At 45.5% G+C, this 25,491-nt stretch overlaps 1 protein-coding gene across 1 annotated transcript in view; it reads right to left on the bottom strand.

Moving 5' to 3' along the window:
- LMF2 (lipase maturation factor 2) overlaps nt 1-25,491 on the bottom strand; it is a 129,998-nt gene that overhangs the window by 66,613 nt on the left and 37,894 nt on the right. Inside the window, exons 5-7 of the mRNA XM_088447255.1 lie at nt 14,437-14,615; nt 7,070-7,205; nt 2,508-2,639 (exon numbers count right to left, since the gene is read on the bottom strand). Of these exons, the coding sequence (XP_088303381.1) occupies nt 2,508-2,639; nt 7,070-7,205; nt 14,437-14,615 (447 nt within the window). The remainder of the gene's footprint in view (nt 1-2,507; nt 2,640-7,069; nt 7,206-14,436; nt 14,616-25,491) is intronic.

Here is a 25,491-nt window from a genome sequence, read left to right as displayed (position 1 = left end):
TTTTGATTACTGCTCAATTCTCGGAGAGCTGCTGTTTGTTTTCAAATTGTATACACACACACATATATCTTCAAAGTCCATATGGTCCACAGGGAGACAATGGGGTGTAGGTGGGACACCGGACACCAACAGCAAAGTTTTTCAATCCCAGGATGCTCCCTCTATACCCCTCCCACACCCTGAAGGCAACTCAGTTTTGATAACAATCCCAAGGCAGGAGCAGGATAGGAGAGAAGGAAGATTGGTACACTGCAGAATCACTCACACACACACAGAGAAGGAAACAAGTGACTAAGAGAAGAAACCCATAGAAGCCAGGTGCGTCAGGGCGAGTGCCCTGTGCACCCTATGGACTTCGAAGAAAGAGTTAACAAGGGTACTGGGCCATACAATCCCATACACGGTGCGATTTTTTAAACGATTTGGCAGTTTTCGATCAATTGGAACGACCAATCGTGTAAAAAGTGCCGTGTGTGGACGATCACTATGCCAATGCGCGTGCCCGGCGTCATGTATAGTCATCGTAGATCAACTGAAAATGCAGAAAGATTTCGACCTATCGTGCACAATTTGACACACATCATTCCGTGTGTGCACACAGAACGATGTCATACACGATACAGATGCATGTAGCACGGACCAGGGAGATCCGTGTTACATGCATCTGTGTCATTGACACTGAAGCACAGACAGGATCAGTGAGACCAGTCTGCGCTGCTGCGGTAATAAGGAAAAAAATAAATAAAAGAAGCCCTGTGTAAAACAGAAAAGAAAAAAAATGTAGTGCCGGGAGAACCTAGCCAAGGTCTGGTGTCACGGCGCTGCGGAGGGGTGATGGAGCAGCAGTGCAGACGTCCAAAGGACTGTCTCGCACTGCTGTTCAGTAGTAAAATAACTAGAAATAAAAACAAATCAAAATAATAAGCATGGGCTACTTAAAGCAGCCCCACTGTTAAAAATGGTGACCCAGCTCCTGCCGGACACCAACAAAACTGTGTTGCCCTCAGGCTGCAGGTGGGCTATAGGAGGAAGGACCAGAGCATCCCGGGATTGAAAAGTTTTGCTGTTGGTGTTCGGTCCTCCAGGTCCTGCTCCTTTTAGACAAATACCAATAAAGGTTCTTTCTATTGTGTATAACTGTAGTTTCTCTCTTATGTGCTCACTTTCACACTTGTTCTCATTTATCCCTGTTAGTGGTTTAATTAAGATAAGAATGTGGGTATTCCTAAAAACTACTGTACATCAATTTGAGAAGGACATCTGCTTTTCTGGCTAACAAATAGATGAATCAATGTTAGGTATTATATAAGATGAAGGAAATGTGGAGACAATGGGCCTGATTCATTACGAATCGCTATTGAGATTGCAGCTGCGATTACGCACGCAGTTCTGCTGTGAAGATATGCTGTTTGCAACTGCTCAGTCAGCATAGAGACGCCCACTACCGCTTTCTCACATCCATAAGACCTCGCATTCCTGCGTATCATTGGACCATCACTACAGCAAGTCTGGCCTGTCTCAGAAATTGCAAGTCTCCCCGCACGCATTGAGTACTCAAGCTGCGTATGCTGTTGCAGAGGCTATTTTATGCACGTCAAGGAAACAGCGTTCAAACGGACAGACATACCTTCGTTTCTCCGAGGACTCCCTCGTCACCACCTCCAAACGCTGACATCCTGTTACTCACTCTGCGATGTCTTTCTGTGTGGGTGCGAGATCACAGTGCTATCGCAATCCTGGCCTGCGCACTGTGGTGCATGCGCAGTATGCACCATCGGCCGATCTGCATACGCTGTTGCAATTGCGATCCGTAATTAATCAGGCCTAAAGTCAGTATACTAAAAGACTACTCATCTGAGGACCGACTCAGCAAGAGGTCAAAATAGCAATCAACTCCATAAAAAGCTTGGGAACCCCTTATGCATACGCCTGAAGAAAGGAAATAAGGAAGAGTGAAGGTTAAGGATTGAGAGAAGACCAAAGTGAAAATACCAAGGACAAAAGGCAAAGAGGGAGGAAGTTTTCCATTTGGGTAGTGAAGTTTCTCAGTATATGCTCGCCAGTCCAGTGGCAGGGCTTTAGCTTGTAGAATGACTATTGAAGGACCACTATGGACAGTAGAAACCAGGACTATATGGAGCAAAGAACAAGCTTGCAATGTAAAAACTTGCGCCAGGCAAGGAACATGACTGACCGCGAGTCCACTAGTGCTATGTGAAATACTGGAAAGCTAGCTAGGTATGATGCTCTTAGACCACAGTGAAATGATAAAAGCACAGAACAGTAAATTGTACTCTTTCCCCACCTTCCTCATTGATGACATCAAGAGCTCTCATAGTCCCCAAAAGGAGAGGAGAAGGAGAAGGAGAGAGCAACTGAGAAAGTCAGACCTTCAGAAGCAAACTGGAAGGGGCACACAGCAGACAGAAAGCCACGTAAAAGTTCAACTGCACTATACTAAAACATAAATGCCAAACACAATATGAAATGCTCAATGGGCCACATACCTGTTTTAGTTTCCACATGATACTTTTCCCAATTGATTTGAAGATCAAAGTATTTTATAGTCCAGAAAACAAGTAATCCATAAACAAGGAGATCCAGGAGAACAACCAAAGATTTTATTGAGAATATACGACCTGTAAATAGAGAAAGCAACATTTAAATAGTACTGTAAGACACTTATTGGTGTACATTTTGTTTTATGGTCAAGTGTTGGTTCAGTTGCAATACTGCACAGTAAAAACTGGATTTTTATACTTCTGTTAAATACTTTTCTTTGCGTCTAATGACTAAAACAGGGAAAAAGTAAGCTCCCCCCCTCTATACATTTGCAGCCTATTGGGATACAGGTCGAGTCTCCCATATCCAAATATTCCGAAATACGGAATATTCCGAAATACAGAATTTTTTTTTAGCATGATTGAAATAGTGAAACCTTTGCTTTTTGATGGTTCAATGTACACAAACTTTGTTTAAGGCAAAAAAATATTAAAAATATTGTATAAAATTACCTGAAGGCTGTGTGTATAAGGTGTATATAAAACAAATGCATTCTGTGCTTAGATTTGGGTCCCATTCCCAAGAGATCTCATTATGATATGCAAATATTCCAAAACACGGAATATTCCGATATCCAAAACATCCCTGGTCCCAAGCATTTTGGATATGGGAGACTCAACCTGTATTGAGTTATTTCTAGCCAATCCTGAAAGGATAGAACAAAGGAGGAACTAATCAAGAAGGGGGAGGAGTATGGTATTTTTATACTTGCGTTACAACCTTTTCCCCAAGACCATTGAGGACTCTGGAGACCTAGGGTATAGAGGATCATCCAGGAAGGCAAGCACTTCAAATATCTAAATTAAGACAGAATACTCCTCTCCTCTATATCGGTCTGCCAACAGGAAGTCAGTTACTTTACCAACCAACCCCATATGACAGAAGAGAAGGAACAGCAGAGGAAAAAACAAGGTCATCAAACATAAGAGGAGAACTAGAACGTAAAGTGTGCCCCTAATCGATAAGGATTTTAAGCAGGTCAAACCCCCCCTCTTTCTTCTACCAGGAGGGAAAGCTCTTACTCAGACCAGATGACACTATCTTCGGTAAGGAGATTGAGTTCTGCAACACATTTGCAGTACAAATCAGAGACTGTGCCTTGCAGTGGCAGCCATACCAGCCTCCCCCAGAGAGGGAAAATAAAATAAAAAACTTAAAATGGATGTCCGCTTCATGTTAAAGCAGCATGCCAACTTACTCAAAAAATTACACTTAAATGCGGATTCCCCTTACTAGAACTCTTGTAACTGCACCATTCCAGTAGTCTAGCATCTGCAAATTTATTTTGTCAAGTACTTTATATGGAGTCTAATATGAGTGCATCTCTGTGCTAGCAGTCTCTTAATGGTCTGTGCAGTACCACTTTCCTCCATAATGTCTGTATTTATTTGTACTTCTGTAACAGGTTGTCTGGTTTATCCCTTGTACAGTGCTATGGAACCCTTGTGGCGCTTTATAAATAAAATATACCACCACCACTAATAATAATGGGAATGATATATTAAGCAGTGATACATTAACTGGATAATTACATTAACTGGGCATTAAGGGGCTGACTCAGCTTAGGATGGAATTGAAAAGCCGCACACAAGCAGCTTTGCAATTCCGTCCTTGTAAATGCAGCAAGAGGTATATGACACCCACTGCTACATTTGCGATCCCAGCACTGCGACTGAGGTCACAGGTTGGGGATAACCGCGATGGTGTACGGTGCCAGGCCGCCTGACAGCTGAGTAATTCTCAGTTTACTCAGGCTACCCGGCTTGCTAGGCCAGGAAACCGCCTCTGTGGATGCTACTCCCGGAAAACAGGGCGGATACACCAGTTTCCAGGAACACCGGCTGTCCCCGCCCCTTCCCTTAAATGCCTCAGCCTGTCAATCAGGCAGAGGCATAGAAGGGGCTGCGTGCGATCACGCAGGACCCGTTCTGCACATTCGATAATCAGGAATCTGCGTTCAGCTTTGAATGCAATGAATCAGCCTCTAAGTGGAAATTAACTGTATAATGACAAATTAATTTTTATTTAATGAGATGTGTTGGTGCTTTTTCTCATTAAACAAGTAACAATTTTATCTTGTATGCTTAGGAACATATTAATTTAAGAAAAGATAAATTTTCACAATTTCCATTAAAGTATTTGAAATATAATGTGTACAAATTCAGTCTTATGTAAGCCGTTATATGGGCAATTGGTCATTCTTTTGTACAATTATTGATTATTACATGATATATCCCTCTTTGCCCTCATTAATTGTCAGTACATAAAGGTGACTAATACAAGCTGATAGTCTAAGCCAGTGGTTCCCAAACTTTTTGAATCATGGCACCCTAGAGTATCAGCATTGTTTTCAAGGCATCCCTAGGCTTAAAGTTTGTTAATGAGAAATTCAGAAAAAAAATTAAGTAAATTGTGCTTACCTGTCAACCTTAGGATGTGGTGGCGGACAGGTTTGCGCTTCTGTTTGTCTACATATTTACATTACATTGACCATAAATAATTTGATTTGGTGCTAGACCACCAAGCCATGGCACACAGTTTGGGAACCACTGGTTTGAGCCTAGGTTATTATTTTATGGTGCTTAGGTGTAACAGTTTTTAAGTTACATTTTAGCTGTTTTTTTTGTTTTACTATAATTACATAGCAAAGTATTGGCACTCCCTGGCCAGTGGAAATACTTATACCATAGCATAAAAAGGTCTTTCACACAGGGCTGTCTCTTCCATTGGGCTTGTTGGGCAGTTGCTCAAGGGCCGAAGCTTCTAGGGATCCGCCAGCCCTCCCCCCCAGCAGCCGCGGCCAATTGGTAAATCAATGATATTTTACTCACCTCCGTCCATGAGCGCGGCGTTTGGCTCCGCCCCACCAGATAGACTGTCACTTTCTCCAGGCTACGGCTGGCTTGCGTTTGGCTCCGCCCCCTGCTTCCCACAGTCTGTCACACTGTCTGCAGGCTCCGATTGGCCAATGTTTGGCTCCGCCTTCTACAGTCTGCTAGTCACTCAACTCTAATGCTCTGGCTGGCCGATATTTGGCTCCGCCCCCCGCCTCCAACAGTCTGTCTGCACTCTGCTGCACTGATCCGCACATAGGAGGTGAGGAGAGTATGGATTTTTTTTTTTTTACAGGTACTCGTGGATTATCTACTTGGAGAAGGGGACGTGATTGGCTTTAGGGATACATAGGTGAGTATGTGAGATAGTGAGTGTGCATGTGTGTTTTGATAAACTTACTTCCATGGTGTGTGTTTCTTGTCCTTTTTCAAAAAAAATTTTTTTTGCATGTGAACTACAGATAACAGCAGGCCCGTAATGCCCTGCATGCTGGTACTTGTGGTTCTCCAAGTACCAGCATGCGGGGGAAGCTTGCTGGGACCTGTAGTTCTATTGCAAAAGACAATATTTTTATTCTTTCAAATGCACCACATTTTTACACAATCAACCCGGCACCCACCGCTCCAGGGGTGCCGGAGATAGCTCCGGGCTATCAGCCTACGGTGCCCTCGAGAGGTGGCCACAGGCGCACACACCCACCCGCACCGCAAAGGTAAGGGCTGTGCTGTGGCTGAACAATAAGCCCCGGTGCAGTGTGAGAGACACGACTGCCTATCTCCAGTGCTGCTGTGGTATATTTATTTACTTGTGGGGACAATAAAGTTGCATGTACTTGATTTGACTACAAGGGATGGCTTCTCAGTTCTAACTCCACTCCTCTGGTTACCAGGAGCAACCACCAGCGCCCCAGCGCCTATGTTTTACAAATAATTCATTTTAGAAAGATCGCACAACTTTTCTTTTTTGGGTAGCTGCAGCCTATCAATTACCCACACACAGTATACATAGTGAGCGCCAGGGTCAGTCAAACCTTTCTATTTTTTTAATCAAATGTCTGACTGATTTTGTTGAAAGTACTACTAAATCTAAATGTTTAATTTTATTGACCATTTACATTTTTTGTCCTGTGAATGGGTGAGTAGGGGCCCCAGTGCATTGCTTTGCCCAGGGCCCGCACTGCTGTTAAGACAGCCCTGCTTTCACGCACACACAAAAGCTGAAGGAATACAAATATGAAGCAGAGTTGTAATAAAAGACTGTTTATAGGTAATGTTCTATTCTTAACTACAAAATGTATGAAAATACTGACAAATAGTAAAGTAGTCTATACAGGACTGATTCTAGTACGGTCAGGAACAATGATCAATTGAGGTGCCACATCTGTTGTTCAACTTCCGGTACATATGTGGCATGTTAGTGCAGTTGTATGATGACCTAACAAACACACCTAAAGCGGTACTCTTCCAACCACATTTGCCAAAATGCCTGACAACTATTGTCGCCATTTTATTATTGGGCATCTCTTTTGTCTTAGGAACACACAATATGGGGATGTGTCCGTTACCACAATGTTTGTGATCAGGATTAGAGTGAAATGGATGTACACAAATAAATGTACACAGTAAATGAGAATAGTGAATAAGAAAGGAGGCAACTGCGCCAAGGTGGTCACCTTTCTGATGAGCTTTCTTTCCCTTCTGGTCAGGTTTGAAATGCTGGTCATCCAGCAGAGAAAAGCAGAGAACCAGAGTCAGCAGGTTAAAGAAGTTGTAATTCCCAGTGAGTATGATGAGAACCTGCAGCAGAACCTTAAAAAGAGAAGAATTTGGAGTTAAAAGACAAACATTATGTGTAATAAATACAAATCAATAACAGCCAAAAATGGTCGCTCAGACAAATTGGCTAAATCCGCTAACCGATGTGTTAGAATGACCATTTATTTTTAACCGTTTTCCAGCATTTAGGAGCAAATGTTCGATTGTCATTTGCTTTCATACATTACCAGATTTTCATTGCAGACCAGCCAGATTAGACAAATAATCTTTTAGTACGTACTTAGTATGTACCTAGCTTTAGTCATTTAGAAGTCCCAGACCAGTGGGAAAGACTGGGAAGAAAGGGATAGTTGCTTATCAGCCAATTTTATGATGTTCCGTTATAAAAGCGAGAGCTGGGAGTATATTTACTAAAGTGCGGGTTTATAGACATGGAGATGTTGTTCATAGCAACCAATCAAATTCTAGCTATTATCTTCAAGAAGGTACTAGGTAAATGATAAGTAGAATATGATTGATTGCCATGGGCAACATCTCCACTTCTATAAACCCGCACTTTAGTAAAATAAACCCACATCTCTTCAACATATTTAAAAAAAACAAAAATTATAACCAAAAGCAAATCAGTTAGCACTGAACATGTGCAGCTGTGGTAATTCAATAAAAACAACACATACAATTCAGAAATCTAAGGTTAAAAATTTTATTTCCTATAATACAAAAAACGCTAATACAAACTAATCACTGTAGGAGTGATCCCTTATCCTTAAAATAGATACAGTAATCTACACTTATCAAAATCCTATAACCAGCAAATGGGTTAATAGGTTATATATTGCATTCAATAAAAATTGACATGAAGCTGCTGTACTGAAGAAATTTGATAAAGATTTGATAAAAGTCATGTGACTAAATAAATTAGACAAGTACTCATTCCTACAGGTGCAGTCTCTCACCTTTGTGAAGCTTCATCACCGTGTGTGGATCTGTAACTTCTGTGAAGCACATATGGAGACAGCAAATTTCTCCTTCAGCAGCGCGCAATCATAGCGCCAGTGACTTGGCAGTTCTATTAACGACTACTTACCGGAGAATCACATTAACTATTTAAAGTGCATGCTCAGCAGTGTTCCAAGGATGTCACTAACACAGCTGAATAGTTGGGATTGCCAAATGAAAAAAAACAGGATGCACCTGTTTCTTTAGAAAGCAGTCTATGTACGGTGAAATGAGTTGAAGTCCATAGGTGCTTGCCCTCTATCTCCACCAGCACCGCTAAGCACTTAAGCCCCTTTGTCCGGCTGTCAGAGAACCACTGGGGATCAGCATTAGCAACACGCAGACCCATTTATCGTATGGCTAACATTGCCTAAACTCACTGGGGACATTATTTGCCGCTCAATGGCCGGATCATAGCAAGTGACCACAGAGCCCACCCCCTCTCTCCTCCAATGCCGATAAAGTCCGCTGAACATAACATATTGGCAGCGGCATAACATCGGAGCTTCTGTCTGTCACTACAACAAAAAGATAGACAAATGTCTAGATAGACAACAGTTATTAGACAGGCAATAGGTTGTCAGGGACAAAAGGTCGACATAGAAAAAGTCGACTTGGATGAAGGACGACAGGGTCAAAATGTTTACACAAAAATGGTTGACATATTTGTTCTCTAACCCTAACCCTCCCCTTGGTGCCTAACCCTATCCTCCAGATAAGTGCCTAAACCTAACAAAATAAAAAAAAAGTGTTGATCATTTTTGTGTCGACCTTTTGTCCCTGTTGACCCATTGCCTGTCTAACATCTGGTGTCTATGTAGACACAGTCAACCTTTCTACTGTAGATCTCTTGACTGGAATCATTATATATATTACCTGCCGTCTTCTATTCCACTAATAACTTCTTCAGTACAACAGCTTCATCAATTTTTATTTAATTCAATATATAACCTATTAACACATTTACTGGTTATAGCATTTTGATATTACTGTATCTATTTTATGGATAAGAAATCACTGCTACAGTGGTCAGTTTGTATTAGCAGTTTTTATATTGTTAGAAAGTATTAGCTTTGATTTCTGACTGGTATGTGTGTGTTCTTTAGTTACTACAGCTGCACATTTTCAGTGCTGACAGATTGCTTTTGGTTATCTCTTTCTTCTAGAGAACGAGGGTGCTCATGCACCAAACATGCAAATAATTCAAAAATCAAAAGTAATTATGTGCAGCGGGCAAAAAACACCCTAAGATACCATACAGTTGGTGGTGCTCCCCCGAGGAAAATGACAATGAAATCATAAAGGGGGTCCCTGCAAAGTGCAAAGACTAGAAAGTAACCTCTTTTGGGGGTCATTCTTCTGTATTTTTGTTAAAATTTAACCTTTATTTAAATATACATAAAAAAAAGTTAAGGCTCATACACACTAGACGATGTGCTGTATGAGTGATATTGGTGAGAAAGTTCACTTGAACTTTCTGTAGTGCAGGACAAACGATATTGGGTGTACACACTGAAATATCTTTCAGTGAAGTCATCCTGCCACATCTCTGAACAGGCAATTCTTGACAATATCAGTATCAGCAGATTGTCCTGCATGTACAGACGACAGAAACGGGAGCGTGCATTGTTGGTCTTCACTGTATACACGGGATGTAGTCAAGAGACCGGCGATCGCGGTCTGTATATCAACGCTGAAATCCCGACAAGGGAGTTAAGACAGGCGTCGAACTTCCGATGCCTATCTTAATCCTGACGCTGGAATCCAGGAGGACCCGTACCCGAACGAGGTAAGTCCAGGGTGCCTGTCCAGTTAACTGTAGGAGAGTTAGGTGTAGGGCAGGTAGCGGGGTTAGCGTTAGGTTGTTTGGGGGGGGGTTGTTAGGCTTAGGCACCATAGATTGGGGGGGGGGGGGGGTTTAGGCACGAAGTAGGGAGACTTAGGTTCAGGAACTAGTGGGGAGGGTTAGGGTGCGAGGTGGGGAGGGTTAGGCTACAAGAAGGGATGGTAAGTATACTTACCCGACGGGATACCAACCATCGTGATGCCACTGTCGGTATTGTGACAGGAGGCATCCCGATAGCCGGCATTACATACCGATTCCGCATACACACTCTGAACAATATATCATTGAACAAGATCGTTATGGTCCATGTCATTCATAAAATTCATCTAGTGTGTATGAGCTTTAAGAGAATAGAATAGTCTCCCTTTTTGTGTCTCAATAAAAATATATTTTTGATGACAATTTCTACTCCTATACTCAAAAGACTCAAGTATAAAAAATTTCAGCCTCTCATTTATTGTTTGGTGGAAGTATGGTTGAAAATGCCAACCGGGTAAAAATATTATCTCCTTGTGGCTATAAGCAATTTAAGGTCATCAATGCCATTAGCCACAGGCTTCTTATGCACAGGAATGTTCACACAATAATTATGTGAATTAAAATGAACAACTAATTTGCACACACTCTCAATTGTATGATCATAATAGAAAAACAGGTCAGATATCCCAATAGTTCACCAGCAGGGTCTCTGTCGCAGGAGACATCCAAATTGTAGAATTTATACCATAAACCTTTGAGAGTTGGGTAGTTTAGACCAGGGGTAGGGAACCTTTTTTCTGCAGAGGGCCATTCTGATATATTCATTATTCTCGGGCCAGATGCAGGCCACGCGCCCTCCGTGTGACGTCATACAGGGGTGGGGATCACAAATGCTGGTGATTACAGCAATGTGACAGTCTGAAGCATCCTTTGGATGCTCCAGGTGGCACTACTGCATAGATTATGGCTGCAGAGTGCCATTCTAGGCACCCTGCTAGCCAGATCACGCTAGAAGAAAAATGCTCCGAGGGCCAGACCAAATGATTCCACAGGCCTTATATGGCCCCGGGCCTGAGGTTCCCCATCCCTGGTTTAGACAATAATACAACTCTCTGTCAGAGTAATTTCCCACTTGTTCTTATAGCGTCCACACAACAGAAATTCAAATAGTTTAGATATCACTGTATTTAGCTTTTAAGGGTTAGGGCCGTATTCAATTAGTGGCGATGATTTTATCACACTCGCAATAATTTATCGCACTTTTATTGTTGCGAGTGCGATAAAATCATTGCCACTAATTGAATACGGCCCTAACCCAAATTTAATTCCCAAGAGCAGAGACTGCAGGTGGGTCAGGGGACTTCCAACGTCTAGCTATTGTAACACTATGTATAAAATATAGGGACTGCTATAAGTTATAACTAAATGTAAGTTCAATACATATATGTACACCAATAATTTAAATATATTTATCTGGTAAAATTCTATCTATCTTAAAGAAAATAAATAAATAAAATAAAAAAAAGAAGACAAATATATATCTATGTTTAATATGTTATTTAATGTATTTACAGTGTTCATTGCCTATGTATATTGTTATAATAATGTGACTGGAATGGCTGGGAGGGTGAGATGTGCTGCATGAAATGTGCTGCAGGAGCAGAGGAACGGGGAGATGTGCTGCAGGAGCAGAGGAACACATGGCCTGGGAGGGGGAGATGTGCTGCAGGAGCAGAGGAACACATGGCCTGGGAGGGGGAGATGTGCTGCATGAGATGTGCTGCAGGAGCAGAGGAACACATGGCATGGGGAGATGTGCTGCATGAGATGTGCTGCAGGAGCGGAGAAACACATGGCCTGGGACAGCTGTGTGGGGGAGGAAGGTTCTAGTAGCCCTCGAGCCTTCTCAACAGCCAAACATTGTAGGGGTCGTGCTATAGGCGGGATATGAGCCCCTACCTTGGCAGTCTCGTGCCTCTGTGATAGGGGTATAAAAGGGAGAGCTGCCACAGCACCAGGAGCTTTAGCAGTTCGCTCCCTCAGAGCTCACCCCTCAGTGCTGGCGCTGCAGCTATAATCACACAGCTATAATCAGCAGCAGGGAGTGTGTGGCTGGAGTAGGAGTCCGGGTCTCACCTTATTAGGTGGCCAGTGTGAGTGATAGCAGCGTCGGGTGGTCAGCTGCGCAGGGTCCCGGCAGCCTTGGAGGAGCAGTGCTTTAGGAAGCCAGCAGTGACAGGCTAAGCTCCGCCATTCTTACCAAGGGAAGTTTCCCACTGACCACCAATCACATCATCGCAGTGATGATTCAGGGGAGTGTACAAAATCCTCAGCAGCAGAAAGCAGTGTCCCCCTCAGCCAATCACAACGCTGCCTCATCGAGTGTTGGGAGTGAATATTAATTACACCAGCACCGCATTTACAGAACACAGGAGACAGGGGCTGAAATAGTGCAGGATAGAACAGCAGGGCATATATCTACATAATAGCTACCATATAACTGCCTGCTTGCGCTAGTAATCCAGAGCTTAGTGACTATACCAAATGTTACTGTTACATTGCCCCTCCATATAGCCCTGGAGTATGCTGTATTAGATGGCCAGACTGTAAAATTCATACATTATCTGGACTTAGAGCGCCATCTGGGGACCAATAGTGGTGTAACGTCTAAAACATACCTTACAAAGGAATATAGCTAATGAACTGCAGAAAGTGAAACTTTGTATCCTACCTGTAGCCTAAGTCCATGATCTTAATGTTCAGGCTCGGCTCAGGAAATAAACTGAAATATTACCTGCACAAAAGCTTCATTCAACTAAATATTATATTATATATATATATATATATATATATATATATACATATATACATATACACACACACACGTATATGAAATATCTACTTACAGCATATGAACACAGATGAAAGACTATTCAATATTTTAGTTATATGAACTCATATACTTGGGAAAGTTATTTCTTAAACAATATACACTTTTGTTATCATTGTAGATGGAAAGATTGTTATGGTTGTATTTTCTTTTATTCTTTCTATAAATTCCCATATGAATTATACTGAAGATCGAAGAAGGAAATAAACTAGTATCATATGAGATACACTCAGAGGTTTGTGTAAGTGGTACAATACGTTTAAATCATATATGTTCACCGTACTTTGGAGGTAGAAAGATATTACTGATATTGGTGGGTTTTCCCAAGTAGGCCCATACCTACTACCAATACTTGGGTGGAGGCACTGATATAAGGGTACACCACCAGTATAGGAAGTTAAAGATGGATACATATTAGGCACCAAGGTACTTAGTAACCTATAGTCCCTTTATCAAGGTAGAGGGGGGTTACACTATTAAAGATTTAGCTGCAGCCATAACATGGGAAAACAATTTATTCAGCGAAAAATCTATATCTGGAAATGGTCGCGAGAGCAGGAACACCCATGGATCCAAGGAGAGCGAGAGACCAGAGAGGCAAGTGACAAGCGAGAGAAACTTCTTCCAAAATGGAAAAATACGAGGGCATGTCCACCAAATGTGGAGAAGAGTTCCTCTGTGACCACAGTTCCGCCAGCCCCCCGGATCAGAGGTAAGAAACATTTTAGAATGTTTGTCCAGAGTCTAGTACGCCGGTTGGCATTTTTAACTATTTGTCAACCATACCTCCAACAAACAATAAGAGGCTGACATTTTTTATACTTGTCTCCTTTTTGTGTCTTAATAAAAATATATTTTTGATGACAATTTTGCTCCTATACTCAAGAGTCAATTGTATTCTCTTACTTTTTAATGTATATTTAATAAAGGTTACATTAAAAAAAACAAAACACAGAAGTGTGCCCCAAAGAAAGGTTCATTTCTAGTTTTTGCACTTTGCATGAAAACCGCATCGCACCTGTAGTTTTGTCAGATTTCTGCTTGCACCCCAGGAGGGATTGGAGAAGAAATCCTTAGTCAGTGTTAACAGTGCGCTGAATTGAATAACTCCGGGAGCTCCTTCCCAACGCTATTCAATTTGCTTTGAATTGAATCTAGCCCGTAGTTTGTCAGTTTGCAGCAGACTGTATAATGCTATGATATGACTTTGTAGTGCTGAGAAGTGTTTATCCTATTCTAAAAAAAAAAAAGAATACGGTAGAGTCTGAGAACTAGCAAAACCAATAAGTTAGATTACAGAGACAGTCCACTGAAAGTACAAATAAAAAGTAATTAAAAAATAAAAATTGGCCAGAGGTTAAAATGGAGTATAAAAACAAAATTTTGAATAATTCACATAAAAATTTTATTTTTTATTATTTTTTTTAAATAAGATTTTTAAATTTTATATACCTAAGAAACTACTCTAAATTGAGCATAGAAAATAACCAACATCGTCTGTAACAAACTATACTATGAACTGTGTGGATGTGCATGTGCAAGAAACTTACCTGAGCATAAAACGAGAAGAGAGATAGCCTCCGTGAAGGAAGGAAGAAAAGCCATGGTACCCCAATTTCTATCACATAGGTAGCCACCACTGACAGCTTCTGGAACCACACAGGAAGCTGATGAGCATACCAGGCAGCTGCAGTTGGAATACACTGGGTCTCATAGTGGTAAGTTAGAGCTAGAAAAGACAGTTAAATAAATAAGGCATATATAAATGTCCACTAATCATAAGGAGGTCAATTCGGCAATAAAATTTAGTGTCATATGGATGTGAATGGGACACAAGTGTTCCTGTCTAACATTTACCATCTGTATTCATAAACCCTTTTGCTGCCAACAAAATAGTTTCTATTGACCTGCCTGTTGTACGCTCAGAAGGTCACACTAATACAGGGATCTCACCAAAGCGCTACAGCACATTTCTGATGTGCTATAGGCGGCAAGGGACCTAGCTTTGCAAAATGACCTGCTCCTGCCTACAGGAGCTGGCTGTGCGCGCTGCAGCCAATAGTGAGTTTCCCTTCCCTGCCCGCCCTCTCCTCGCAGTGATAGTGTCGTGATCGCCGGGACCTAATGTGTCTGGCCCGAGCAGGGGACAGCACGCCAGCCTTCAGACCACCCTCACTGACGAAGGAGAGGAGACCAACTTCTCCACCCACCATATGTCGGGAGTAGCAGGTAGCCGGATCCCACCCGCATGCCTTCTCTGGAGAATGGCAGCCCCAATGTAAGTTACAGAACCTTTGCACCCCAGACTATTTGGAGACCCTACACCAGCCACGCCCATCCCACCACCAGGCCAACAAACCCCCAGACCCTTCCCAGGTCAGCCATCCAGAAGATGCCCACTGTTGTAGGTGCCACCCACGCCCCGATGTGGGTAAATAAAAAGTGAGCATCAGCATGCCTCTACGAGCCAGAGAGTATGATGGTATGCTGCATTAACACATGGTCCTAGGGTGAAAGTTCAGAAGATGGGGTGCATTATATCTATGTACTACTATTTTAAGAGAGTTTAACTGTATTTGCAATCTGTTTCTGATCTTTTATCGCCTCGGTAAAGTGAACCACATTGTACACTGGATTTTTAATTGCTCAGTGTCACAAACCAACTGGGATACCTCACAATCAGACCCCGTCACTTACCTCTCCGGGCACGGTCATGGCAGCTCAGGAGTCTCCGGGGTGTCTGCTACTTTTCTGCTGCTGCGGTGGGTCCCGATGCTCCCGCCTGTCGCACCTGTATACTGTTGCAGCAGGGATGTCCAGCGCTGACCCCTCTACACAGCATCTACAGCACTTCCGCCCACTGGCCATCCTCTGCATCTGACTCCGGCATCCCACGGGGATCTTAGCCTGCTGGCTTCTGCTTAAGGGCGCCGCCATGACTGTCCTGATCACCTGAATGTCCAATATCCAATGGTGTTCCTGCCCACTATCATTTGAGGATTTCTGAAGCACATCCCTGCTCTCCCAGGGGTATTTAAGTATTCTCCAGGCTCACAGCACTTGCCAGTGCAATGTTGTCTTCATCACAGCTGTAGAAGCATTAGAGAGAGCTCCTGCAGATTGCCTATCCACTCAGTGACCCCTGTGCAGATTTCTATCTCGCTGCAGTATTTGACAAGATTCCGGTGACCAAGTGTTCCAATGCCAATTCGGTTGTGATCCAGCTATCCGGTTTCATTCCGGTAATCCAGCCTTCCGATGTCATCCTGGCGATCCAGTTCCATCCTGATAATCCAACTAACCGGTTCCATCCCGGTGATACTATCCAGTTCTATCCCAGGGATCCAGCTACCCGGTTTCATCACGGTGATCCAGCTACCCGATTCCATTCCAGCAATTCAGTATATATTATTCTTTCTGGTTCCATTCTGGTATCTCAGCATCCAGTGCAGTCCAGTGTTAACCCGGCTATACCATCAGTATCTCCTTTCATCAGTAGCCGGAACTCATCCTCCAGTTACACACAATTAATTCCGAACCTAGTTCCAGGAGCAGAAATTACTTCAGGCCTACCAGCTACCAGACATCTACTCCAGAACTCACTGCTGCCAGAGACTCAAGTCCGGACCTACAGACAAATACGATATCTGCTACGCTACCCCATTCACAAATCTTGGTGGCACTTAATATGGGATTGTTTTGGGCAACATTCCTGCAAATATTTGCCCCCAAGTACCTAATGGCTTGTTCACTAGGGGGTCTATTTACCAAGCAGTGTTAGGAGACAGAGTGAAAAGTGATAAGAAAGTGATAAGGTGCCAGCCAATCAGCTCCCAACTGTCATTTTTCAAACACAGCCTGTGAGATGACAATTGGGAGCTGATTGGCTGGCACCTTATCACTTCCTTATCACTTTTCACTCTGTCTCCTAACACTGCTTAGTAAATAGACCCCTAAGGGTTTTGTGCACAGACGTGTCATATTTTATTTAGAATTATGGCCTTAAACGTGCATTTACGGGACATGTGAGGAGTTCTGAGGGGCATACGGGGAGCTCTTAAGCATATATTATGACAACACCCAGAAATGGTCAGGTAGAACTCCAATATTTTAAAGTGAAGTGTCCTTGGGACCCACATATTCTTTTGTTCAGTGAGATTACTAATAAAGGCTTGATGTTAACAGCTTCACCCTGCACCATTTATATATTGTACTTAATCAGCAGCTCTTTTTCTTTCATAGCACTGGTGGGGGAGCTTTTACACCAGTCCCCAATACACCGCCTTCAATGTTTTTTTTAAGCAAGGTTTGATTATTAATTGAAACCAGGAGCAGAATAAACCACAAATTCCTGGTCCAGTCGGTTCGAATTGCCCACAGTAAAAAAACATAAAATATATATATTTTTTTATCTTACAGCAGTCGGATAGCCATAGTTGGAACCGAAGCCACCCACAACTGGAGGGTAAGAAGGAACAGCCCGTTTGAGAGCCTTCTTACCACAGTCAGCAAAAATGGTGAAACTCTGCAAACCTGGTCTGTTCATGCCTCCCCCATACAACCCAAGAAAAGCCAGCCACCCAGAGTGTGCTGTCAAACCAGGGAATACCAGTGGATTGCGGTCCTTACCAGGCAGGAGATAAATCGCAAAGAGTGACTCAGAATAATAAATGTGTTCCTTCATTTAGATGACCTATTATGTCTAGAAAGATAGATGCAGAGAAAGCACATTACATCAAAGGAGTGAAGTGAAAGGACCTCTTGCAGCAGCAGTTAGCTGGTTTGGACTCATTCTGAAAAAGGAAGCAAAACTTCCTACCAACCTGAATTAGGCCTTGTTGAAACAGGCAGCATACAGAGGGTTCTTCTATTGGAAGTGTTGAGCACAACTTAGGCTAAATATGTGTCCATTAAACTGTTAGAAGGCAGTACCTTTATTTGCCAGTGAGGAAGGACAAGGTGTCAAGATATTAGGGGCAATCTGTATCATCCCTACCTTGGGTGTGCCATTTTGCAAATTCATCCAGAAACTGTTGAATCACAGTTTGAATATACTCTACAATTTAACTTGTTATCTGAGGTGTCTGAAGGAAACTTAAAGAAGAACTGCCCTGTATCAGTCAGTATTCTAAATGTATCCAATATAAATTCCAGGTGCGATAGTAAAACATTGTAATTTATTAAAATATCTGTTAGATACAAAAATGCATGGGACTCAGTGCGCTTAAAATAACAAAAAAAGACAAGAGAAAAAAAAAGCAATTAAATGTCTGTGAAAGACATCACATATAGAAGGGGAATCTTGATCCTTCTGATAGGTAGGCAGGAATTGTGGACTAACAAGTAAAATAATATGAGATATGGTAAGAACTTGCCCTTGTTATCTCTATTTCTACGAAGTCCATAGGGTTCCACACGATACCTTGGGGGGGGGGGGGGTATAGGTGTGACGTCAGTCGCCGGGCACCATAGAGTTAAGCTTTTCAGCCTCCCAGGATGCACTAGGGTCCCCCTCCTATACCCCGCCCCCGAGCCAAGGCACCTCTGTTAGTTATCAAGCCATAGGCCGGAGGAGGAGAAGGAAGAGAGAGAAAAAAAGATCTGGACACATACAAGAATCACATTCTCACCAGAGGGAGACGGAAAACCGGTGACCAGAGCAAAGCCCATCTGCAGCACAGGTGCGACAGGGCGGGAGTCCTGTGGAACCCTATGGACTTCGTAGAAATAGAGATAACAAGGGTAAGTTCTTACCATATCTAATATTTTCTACTTCAGGGTCCATAGGGTATCCACAGGATACCTTGGGGATGTCCCAAAGCAGTATCCTTTAAGGGTGGAGACGCTCCTGTGCAGAAAGGAGAATCCGCCGCCCGAAGGAAGCATCCTGAGAGGCGAAGGTGTCAAACCTGTAATACCTCACGAAGGTATGGACAGAAGACCACGTAGCAGCCTTGTAGATCTGGACTGAAGAGGCACCACGTCGAGCTGCCCACGAAGACCCACAGACCTAGTGGAATGAGCCTTCACAGAAGGAGGAACCGGCAGACCTTCATGAAGATAAGCTTCAGAAATAGCCATACGGATCCAGGCTGCCAAAGTTTGCTTTGAAGCAGGCCAACCCTTTTTACGGAAGCCATAGAGGACAAACAAAGCGTCCGACTTCCTAAACGAAGAAGTGCGGACAACATAAGTCCTTAAGGCCCGCACAACATCCAAAGAGGCCTCACCCACGGAAAGACCCGATGAGTTAAAGGCCGGAACAACGATTTCCTCGTTAACATGAAACTGGGAAACAACTTTGGGAAGAAACTCGGGCCGAGTGCGGAGCACTGCCCTGTTCCCATGAAAAACCAAGAAAGGGGGTTTACAAGAAAGAGCCACTAACTCAGAAACACGTCTGGCCGAAGCAATAGCCAGAAGGAAAACAGTCTTAGCGGTTAGCCATTTAAGATCCACTGAGCCCAGTGGTTCAAACTGCGGTCCTTGGAGAGCCCTCAGGACCACAGCCAAATCCCAAGGCGCCACAGGTGGAACAAAGGGCGGCTGAATGCGGAGAACACCTTGCATAAAGGTGTGCACATTCGGGATTGTAGCAATCCTACGGTGAAACCAGACAGATAGGGCCGAAACCTGTACCTTCAAAGAAGCAAGGCGAAGCCCATGATCTAGTCCCGCTTGCAGGAAGGCGAGAATCCGAGACAGACGAAACTCCCGCGGTTCATAACCTCTCGGTCGACACCACTGGAAGAGCGTATGCCACACGCGATGGTATATCCTCGCGGAAGACGGTTTCCGAGCTCGCAACATGGTATGCAGCACAGAGCTGGAAAACCCCCGGGACCTCAGCATGGCCGTCTCAACAGCCACGCCATCAAAGACAGCCGAGTCAGGTCCGGGTGAAGACAAGGACCCTGAGACAGAAGGTCCGGTCGTAGCGGCAACTGCAGAGGACTGTCCACGGACAGACCCTGAAGGTCTGAGAACCAGTGCCATCTAGGCCACGCGGGAGCTATCAACAGGAGCGTCCCTCCTTCCTGTTTGAATTTCCGGATTACCCGTGGAAGAAGGGAGACCGGAGGGAACAGGTATGCGAACCGGAACGTCCACCGGACGGACAGAGCATCCACCACAGACGCCCCTTCGTCTCTTGTGCGAGACCAGTAAACCGGCAACTTGTTGTTGTGCCGGGACGCCATGAGGTCGATCTCTGGAAGACCCCACCTGTCCACCAGCAGTTGAAAAACGTCCGGGTGCAGGGACCATTCCCCAGGATGAACGTCCTGGCGACTTAGAAAGTCCGCCTCCCAATTTAGCACTCCCGGGATGAAGACCGCTGATATGGCCGGAAGATTGCGCTCCGCCCAAACCAGGATCCGAGAGACCTCTACGAGAGCCGCCCGACTGCGAGTTCCTCCTTGCCTATTTATGTAGGCCACGGTGGTAGCGTTGTCCGACTGGACCTGCAGCGGGTGACCCTGGAGAAACCGATGTGCCTGCTGGAGAGCATTGAAGACCGCACGGAGTTCCAAGATATTTATTGAAAGCTCCGCTTCTGTCGGCGTCCACCTGCCCTGGAACAAGTGTGGACCCGAAACTGCTCCCCAGCCCCGAAGACTGGCGTCCGTTGTCAACAGGACCCAATTTGGAACCCAGAACGGACGTCCCTTGTTGAGGTGGATCGTCTGTAACCACCATGCAAGGGACAGGCGAACCTCCAGGGTGAGCACAATCGTCTGGGACTTCAGAGACTGAGGCAGCCCGTTCCACTTGGACAGGATCAGGTGCTGCAGAGGTCTGGAGTGAAACTGGGCGAATTCCACCATGTCGAACACCGACACCATGGAGCCCAGTAACCTCATCGCCGAGTGTAGGGACACCCTGGCGGCTGTGCAGACAACTGCGCACCCTTGACTGTAAAGCAGAGATCTTGTCCTCCGTCACGAAGAACCTCTGCTGTCCCGAGTCCAATAAGGCTCCCAGATGCAGAATCCTCCAAGACGGGATTAGAGTGGACTTCTGCCAGTAGATTAGCCAGCCGTGTCGTTGCAGCAGTGCAATGGTCAGGTCCAAGTGGCTTAACAGGAGCTCTGGAGATCCTGCCACCAATAACAGGTCGTCCAAGTACGCGCGGACTCCCTGCAGCTGCAGAGAAGCCGCCATGACCGCCATCACCTTGGTGAAAACACGTGGTGCTGTCGCCAGGCCAAAAGGTAACGCCCGAAACTGGAAGTGGTCGCTGCGGATTGCAAACCTGAGGAACTGTTGATGGCGCAAAAGAATAGGGACATGCAGGTAAGCGTCCTGTATGTCCAATGACACCATGTAGTCCCCAGGTTCCAGCGCCAGAATGATGGACCATAGGGTCTCCATCTGAAACTTCGGAACCCGCAAAGACTTGTTGAGTGCTTTGAGGTTGAGAATCGGACGATACGACCCATTGGGTTTCTGTACCAAAAAAAGATTTGAATCGAAACCCTGGCCCCTCTGGGAGAATGGAACAGGCACTATAACTCCAGCCTGGAGCATAGTGTGCAATACCTTCCGCAGCTCCATAGCCTTGTTCCGGTCTGATGGTAGACCCGTGGTGATGAATCGCACCGGGGGTCTGTGCCGGAAGGAGAGGGCGTACCCGTGAGAGACCACCTCAAGAACCCAAGTGTCTGTTGTAGTGGCCGACCAACACTGGGCGAACTGCAGCAGGCGGCCTCCCACCCTGGGATCCCCCAAAGGGAGGCCCGGACCGTCAGGCCGCAGGCTTGTCATCTGGCTTGGGGGCCGGACGTCTGGTACTCCATGCCTGCTTCCGGGGCTTGGCCGATTTCTTAGGGCCAGCCTGTCGAGGAAACGACTGTGGTTTGGGCCTGCCCTGGGCCCTAGATGACCGAAAGGACGATGGTCCAGAACCAGAAGGAGCAGCGGCCGACGAGAGACAAGCCGATTTGGCTGCCGCCAGCGTGGCCACAATCTTATCCAGATCCGGACCGAAGAGAACTTCTCCGGTAAACGGCAACGCCTCCAGACCCTTTTTGGAATCTGCGTCCGCCTTCCAGGATCGCAGCCACAAGGTGCGACGAGCAGCCACCGCTGCTGAAGAAATTCTAGACACCAGAGTACTAATGTCTAGGGCCGCCTCGTTGATATAAGTGGCCAAATCACGGAGATTGCCAATCAACTCCGCCTGTTCGGCCGGACAGTCGGAATCAAAAGAAGCCTCTAATGAATCCGCCCAGCGCTCCATCGCTCTGGCAACCCAGCAAATGGCCATAGCCGGCCGTGCTGCCCCCCCCCCGCAAGGGAATAAGCGGACTTCAGGCAGATCTCCACCTTGCGGTCCGTAGCATCCTTAGGGAGGACATGGATGGCATCGGCAATGTGGCACTACGGACAAGACTGGTCACGTGAGAATCCACCTGTGGAGGGGATTCCCACTTTGCAAAATAATTATCCGCGAACGGATAAAGCCACCGCCAGGCGTCTCTGCGGCTGGTATCTTTTGCCAGGCTGTTTCCACGCCTCATCTAAATGGTCCACTAACTGACCCGAAAGAGGAAAGACTGTGGCATCGCCCTTCACATCTTTGAAAAAGGCATACTTAGATTTAGCCGCTGGGGGAACTTCGTCCTCAATCACCAAGGCTGTGCGGACCGCCCGAATAAGTCCAGGAATATATACCTTGGACTTTGCATCAGCGTCCTTACTGTGGAAAGGTTCCTGATCGTAAGGATCCAGAATCTCCCCATCATCAGACGTCCCCTCGTCATCCTCAGAAGGAGCCGACAGAGACGCCACCGGCCGTTTATGCGGCCGCATCACAGACTCCCCTTGCAACACATCCGACAAGTGCTGTACAGAACTCGTCAGGGAGTTAACCCACGCTCGCTCCTGAGAAACCGGGAGCGGGGAAATAGGGAGACTGTGGGGTACCACCAATTGTCGTGGGAAACCCTGCATGTGTGACGACACCACTGACTGCTGGGACAAACCCATCGGTGTAAACGCGGGCTGCGGAGCTAACTGGCCCACTAAGGCTGTAAGCGCCTGAGCGAAACAAGCCCAGGGCGGCTCCTGTACCAGTGCTGTAACCGTAAGCGGCCGCGCCATGGACAAACAATGCCGGCAAAGGCCCTCCGCGCTACCCTCCCCCTCCGCTAACGGTAGTTTACATGTAGTACATTGTAGCCGGAGAGGAAAATCACTTTCAGCCATGATGGCACCAAGTATGTGACCCCTCTCACCAATTATATAGTAAATAGGCGAGAGACCACCCTGCAGCACCGCACCGCAAGGGCTTAGCAGAAAGAACAGGGACAGAATAAAGCTGACAGTTTAGAAGAAAAGTTACAGGCAGCAGCGCTAGCACAGTCACATACAATGCAAAGAAAATCAATTTCTGCACTAACAGCGCTGATCACTCAACTACGCAGACACAGGGCCTGGTAGGACACAGCGCTGCATACACAGACCTGACCACAGCGGAGGAGAGGTATGCGGGGGGACCCAGACCACGATGCTTCCGTCCAGCGCTTCCAGCAGCGTTCACCATGCGTCCAGAAGAAGATGGCCGCCGAGGAGCAGAGAGGAGGCTGGCCTGGGGGAGGAGCGCTGCCACAGGACCAGTCGGCAGCGTGCAGAGAGGGCTGTGTGCAGCGGGGGAGGCGCCGGCTGTGAGACAGGGAAGGCGCGCTCCACTGGCATGCATTTAACCCCTGGGACGCCGCAGCGCTACCGCTCTGCTGCGGTCCGCTGTGTCAGGGGGTAGTGGAAGCGCAGGTTGGTCGCCTGGCTCCACGCTGCAGCCAGTCCCCTGCCTGGGGACTCAGGACCATGTGATCAGCGGGGACCCACCGCGGGACCCCGCTGCTTACCTTTGTCCCCCTTAAATCCGGCCATGGTCCGGAACATCTGGGGTCACCGCTAGCTGTGACCCCAGATGCTCACCAGCATCTCCGGATCGGTACCGGCGTTCTGGTACCGGCGGGGGTGTAGGGAAGACAGCATGGACGTCAGGACTGACTGTCCATGCTGTACATCCAGATGTGCAGCCACAGCTGCATAGGAGAAAGCTTCAGGGGCTCTTCTAGCCCCCACTCCGACAGGTGCACCCGACTCTGGCCGGGCACCAAACTAAACTGGGGTGCCTTGGCTCGGGGGCGGGGTATAGGAGGGGGACCCTAGTGCATCCTGGGAGGCTGAAAAGCTTAACTCTATGGTGCCCGGCGACTGACGTCACACCTATACCCCCCCCCCCCCCAAGGTATCCTGTGGATACCCTATGGACCCTGAAGTAGAAAATTTAAGTTTAAAAAGCCCTGTGCTCATCACCTATGCAGGGCACTGGAAAATAACTGAGAAGAGTCATGGGAACAAGGGTTATCACAACGTCCAGTTCTCTATGGGATCAAAAGGGCTTGTCCACTCTGGTACAACTCAGGAGTGCAGTAAATGGAAAAACCCTTAAGAACTGCAAGGTTGCAAATGTAGTGGATTAAGGGCCTGATTCAGAAATGGACGCTAATGTGATCGCATCCACGATTTCATGCGCAATGCAGCAGTGAAAATATGCTAATGTTAGCAAAGATCATCAAAGTATAAAGACGCCCTCTGCTGCCTTCTTGCCTGCGTGCGACAATGCCTACCCACGCAAATATCGGTGATATCGATGGATATCTGCAGTAATCTCACCCTTGCAGAAGGTGTGACGTGCCGCAGCCTTGGGAACTCTTCTGACACTCAGAGCTGCATATGCAATTGCAGTGGCTAAATTTATGCACGCCCATGTAACGGCGTTTAAACAGACAGGCACGCCTGCGTTTTTCTGACCACACCAGAATACCACCCCCAAACGGTGACAACCTGTCAGTCACTTTGAGATGGGATCCTCTGTGCATCCGTAATTGCAATGCGATCGCTGTGCATGCTCAGTACAGTGTATATGCATGCGCAATGGCAAGCAATCGCTCAGTCTGCGTGAAAATTGCATTAGTGTCAATCTCTCTTATCCTTTATAATCCCTATGGGACTAATTCTGAGTCAACGCAAGACAGCCACATATGTGACCGTATTGCTTGCTCTGAAATAAATGTGGATCTTCATCTGTATGGCTATATATATGTGGCCGCAACCCCCATATACGTCAGTAGTCGTCATTAATATCAGTGCACATTTGCACAAAAAATTTATACAAAGTATAGAGGCGCTGACTGAATCAGAAAAAATTTATTAAAAAAATCAAAAAAACACATATAGATAATAGTATAAAATAACCATCGGCCGGTATATTTTTTAAATTTTTTATAATGTAATATTGTCTGAATATGTATATAATAGCCAATACTGCAATGCTATATTTAGGTATCATCAAATGATTAGATCTAACCTACATCAATATACTATATCAGATTGAAAAATAAATATACACCTGTTGTTGGGTCCTGCAGGTGTAGCTAATTATATTGTGCACCTGAATGACAGTTTATATTATCTTCATTATCTTCATAAATGCCATGTCATATAGATGTAAATCTGCACATTTGTTAATTGAACCTCGCTTAGTTTGTTGGAGCCATAAGTGTCCAAAAACAGGATTTTGGTACTTATCGATA

Source organism: Taudactylus pleione, unplaced genomic scaffold (assembly GCF_031769625.1).
Source record: "Taudactylus pleione unplaced genomic scaffold, aTauple2 ptg000019l, whole genome shotgun sequence".
Classification (NCBI taxonomy): Eukaryota; Metazoa; Chordata; class Amphibia; order Anura; family Myobatrachidae; genus Taudactylus; species Taudactylus pleione.
The sequence above is the reverse complement of the archived record's forward strand: the minus strand, read 5'-3'. Positions and strand labels throughout refer to the sequence as shown.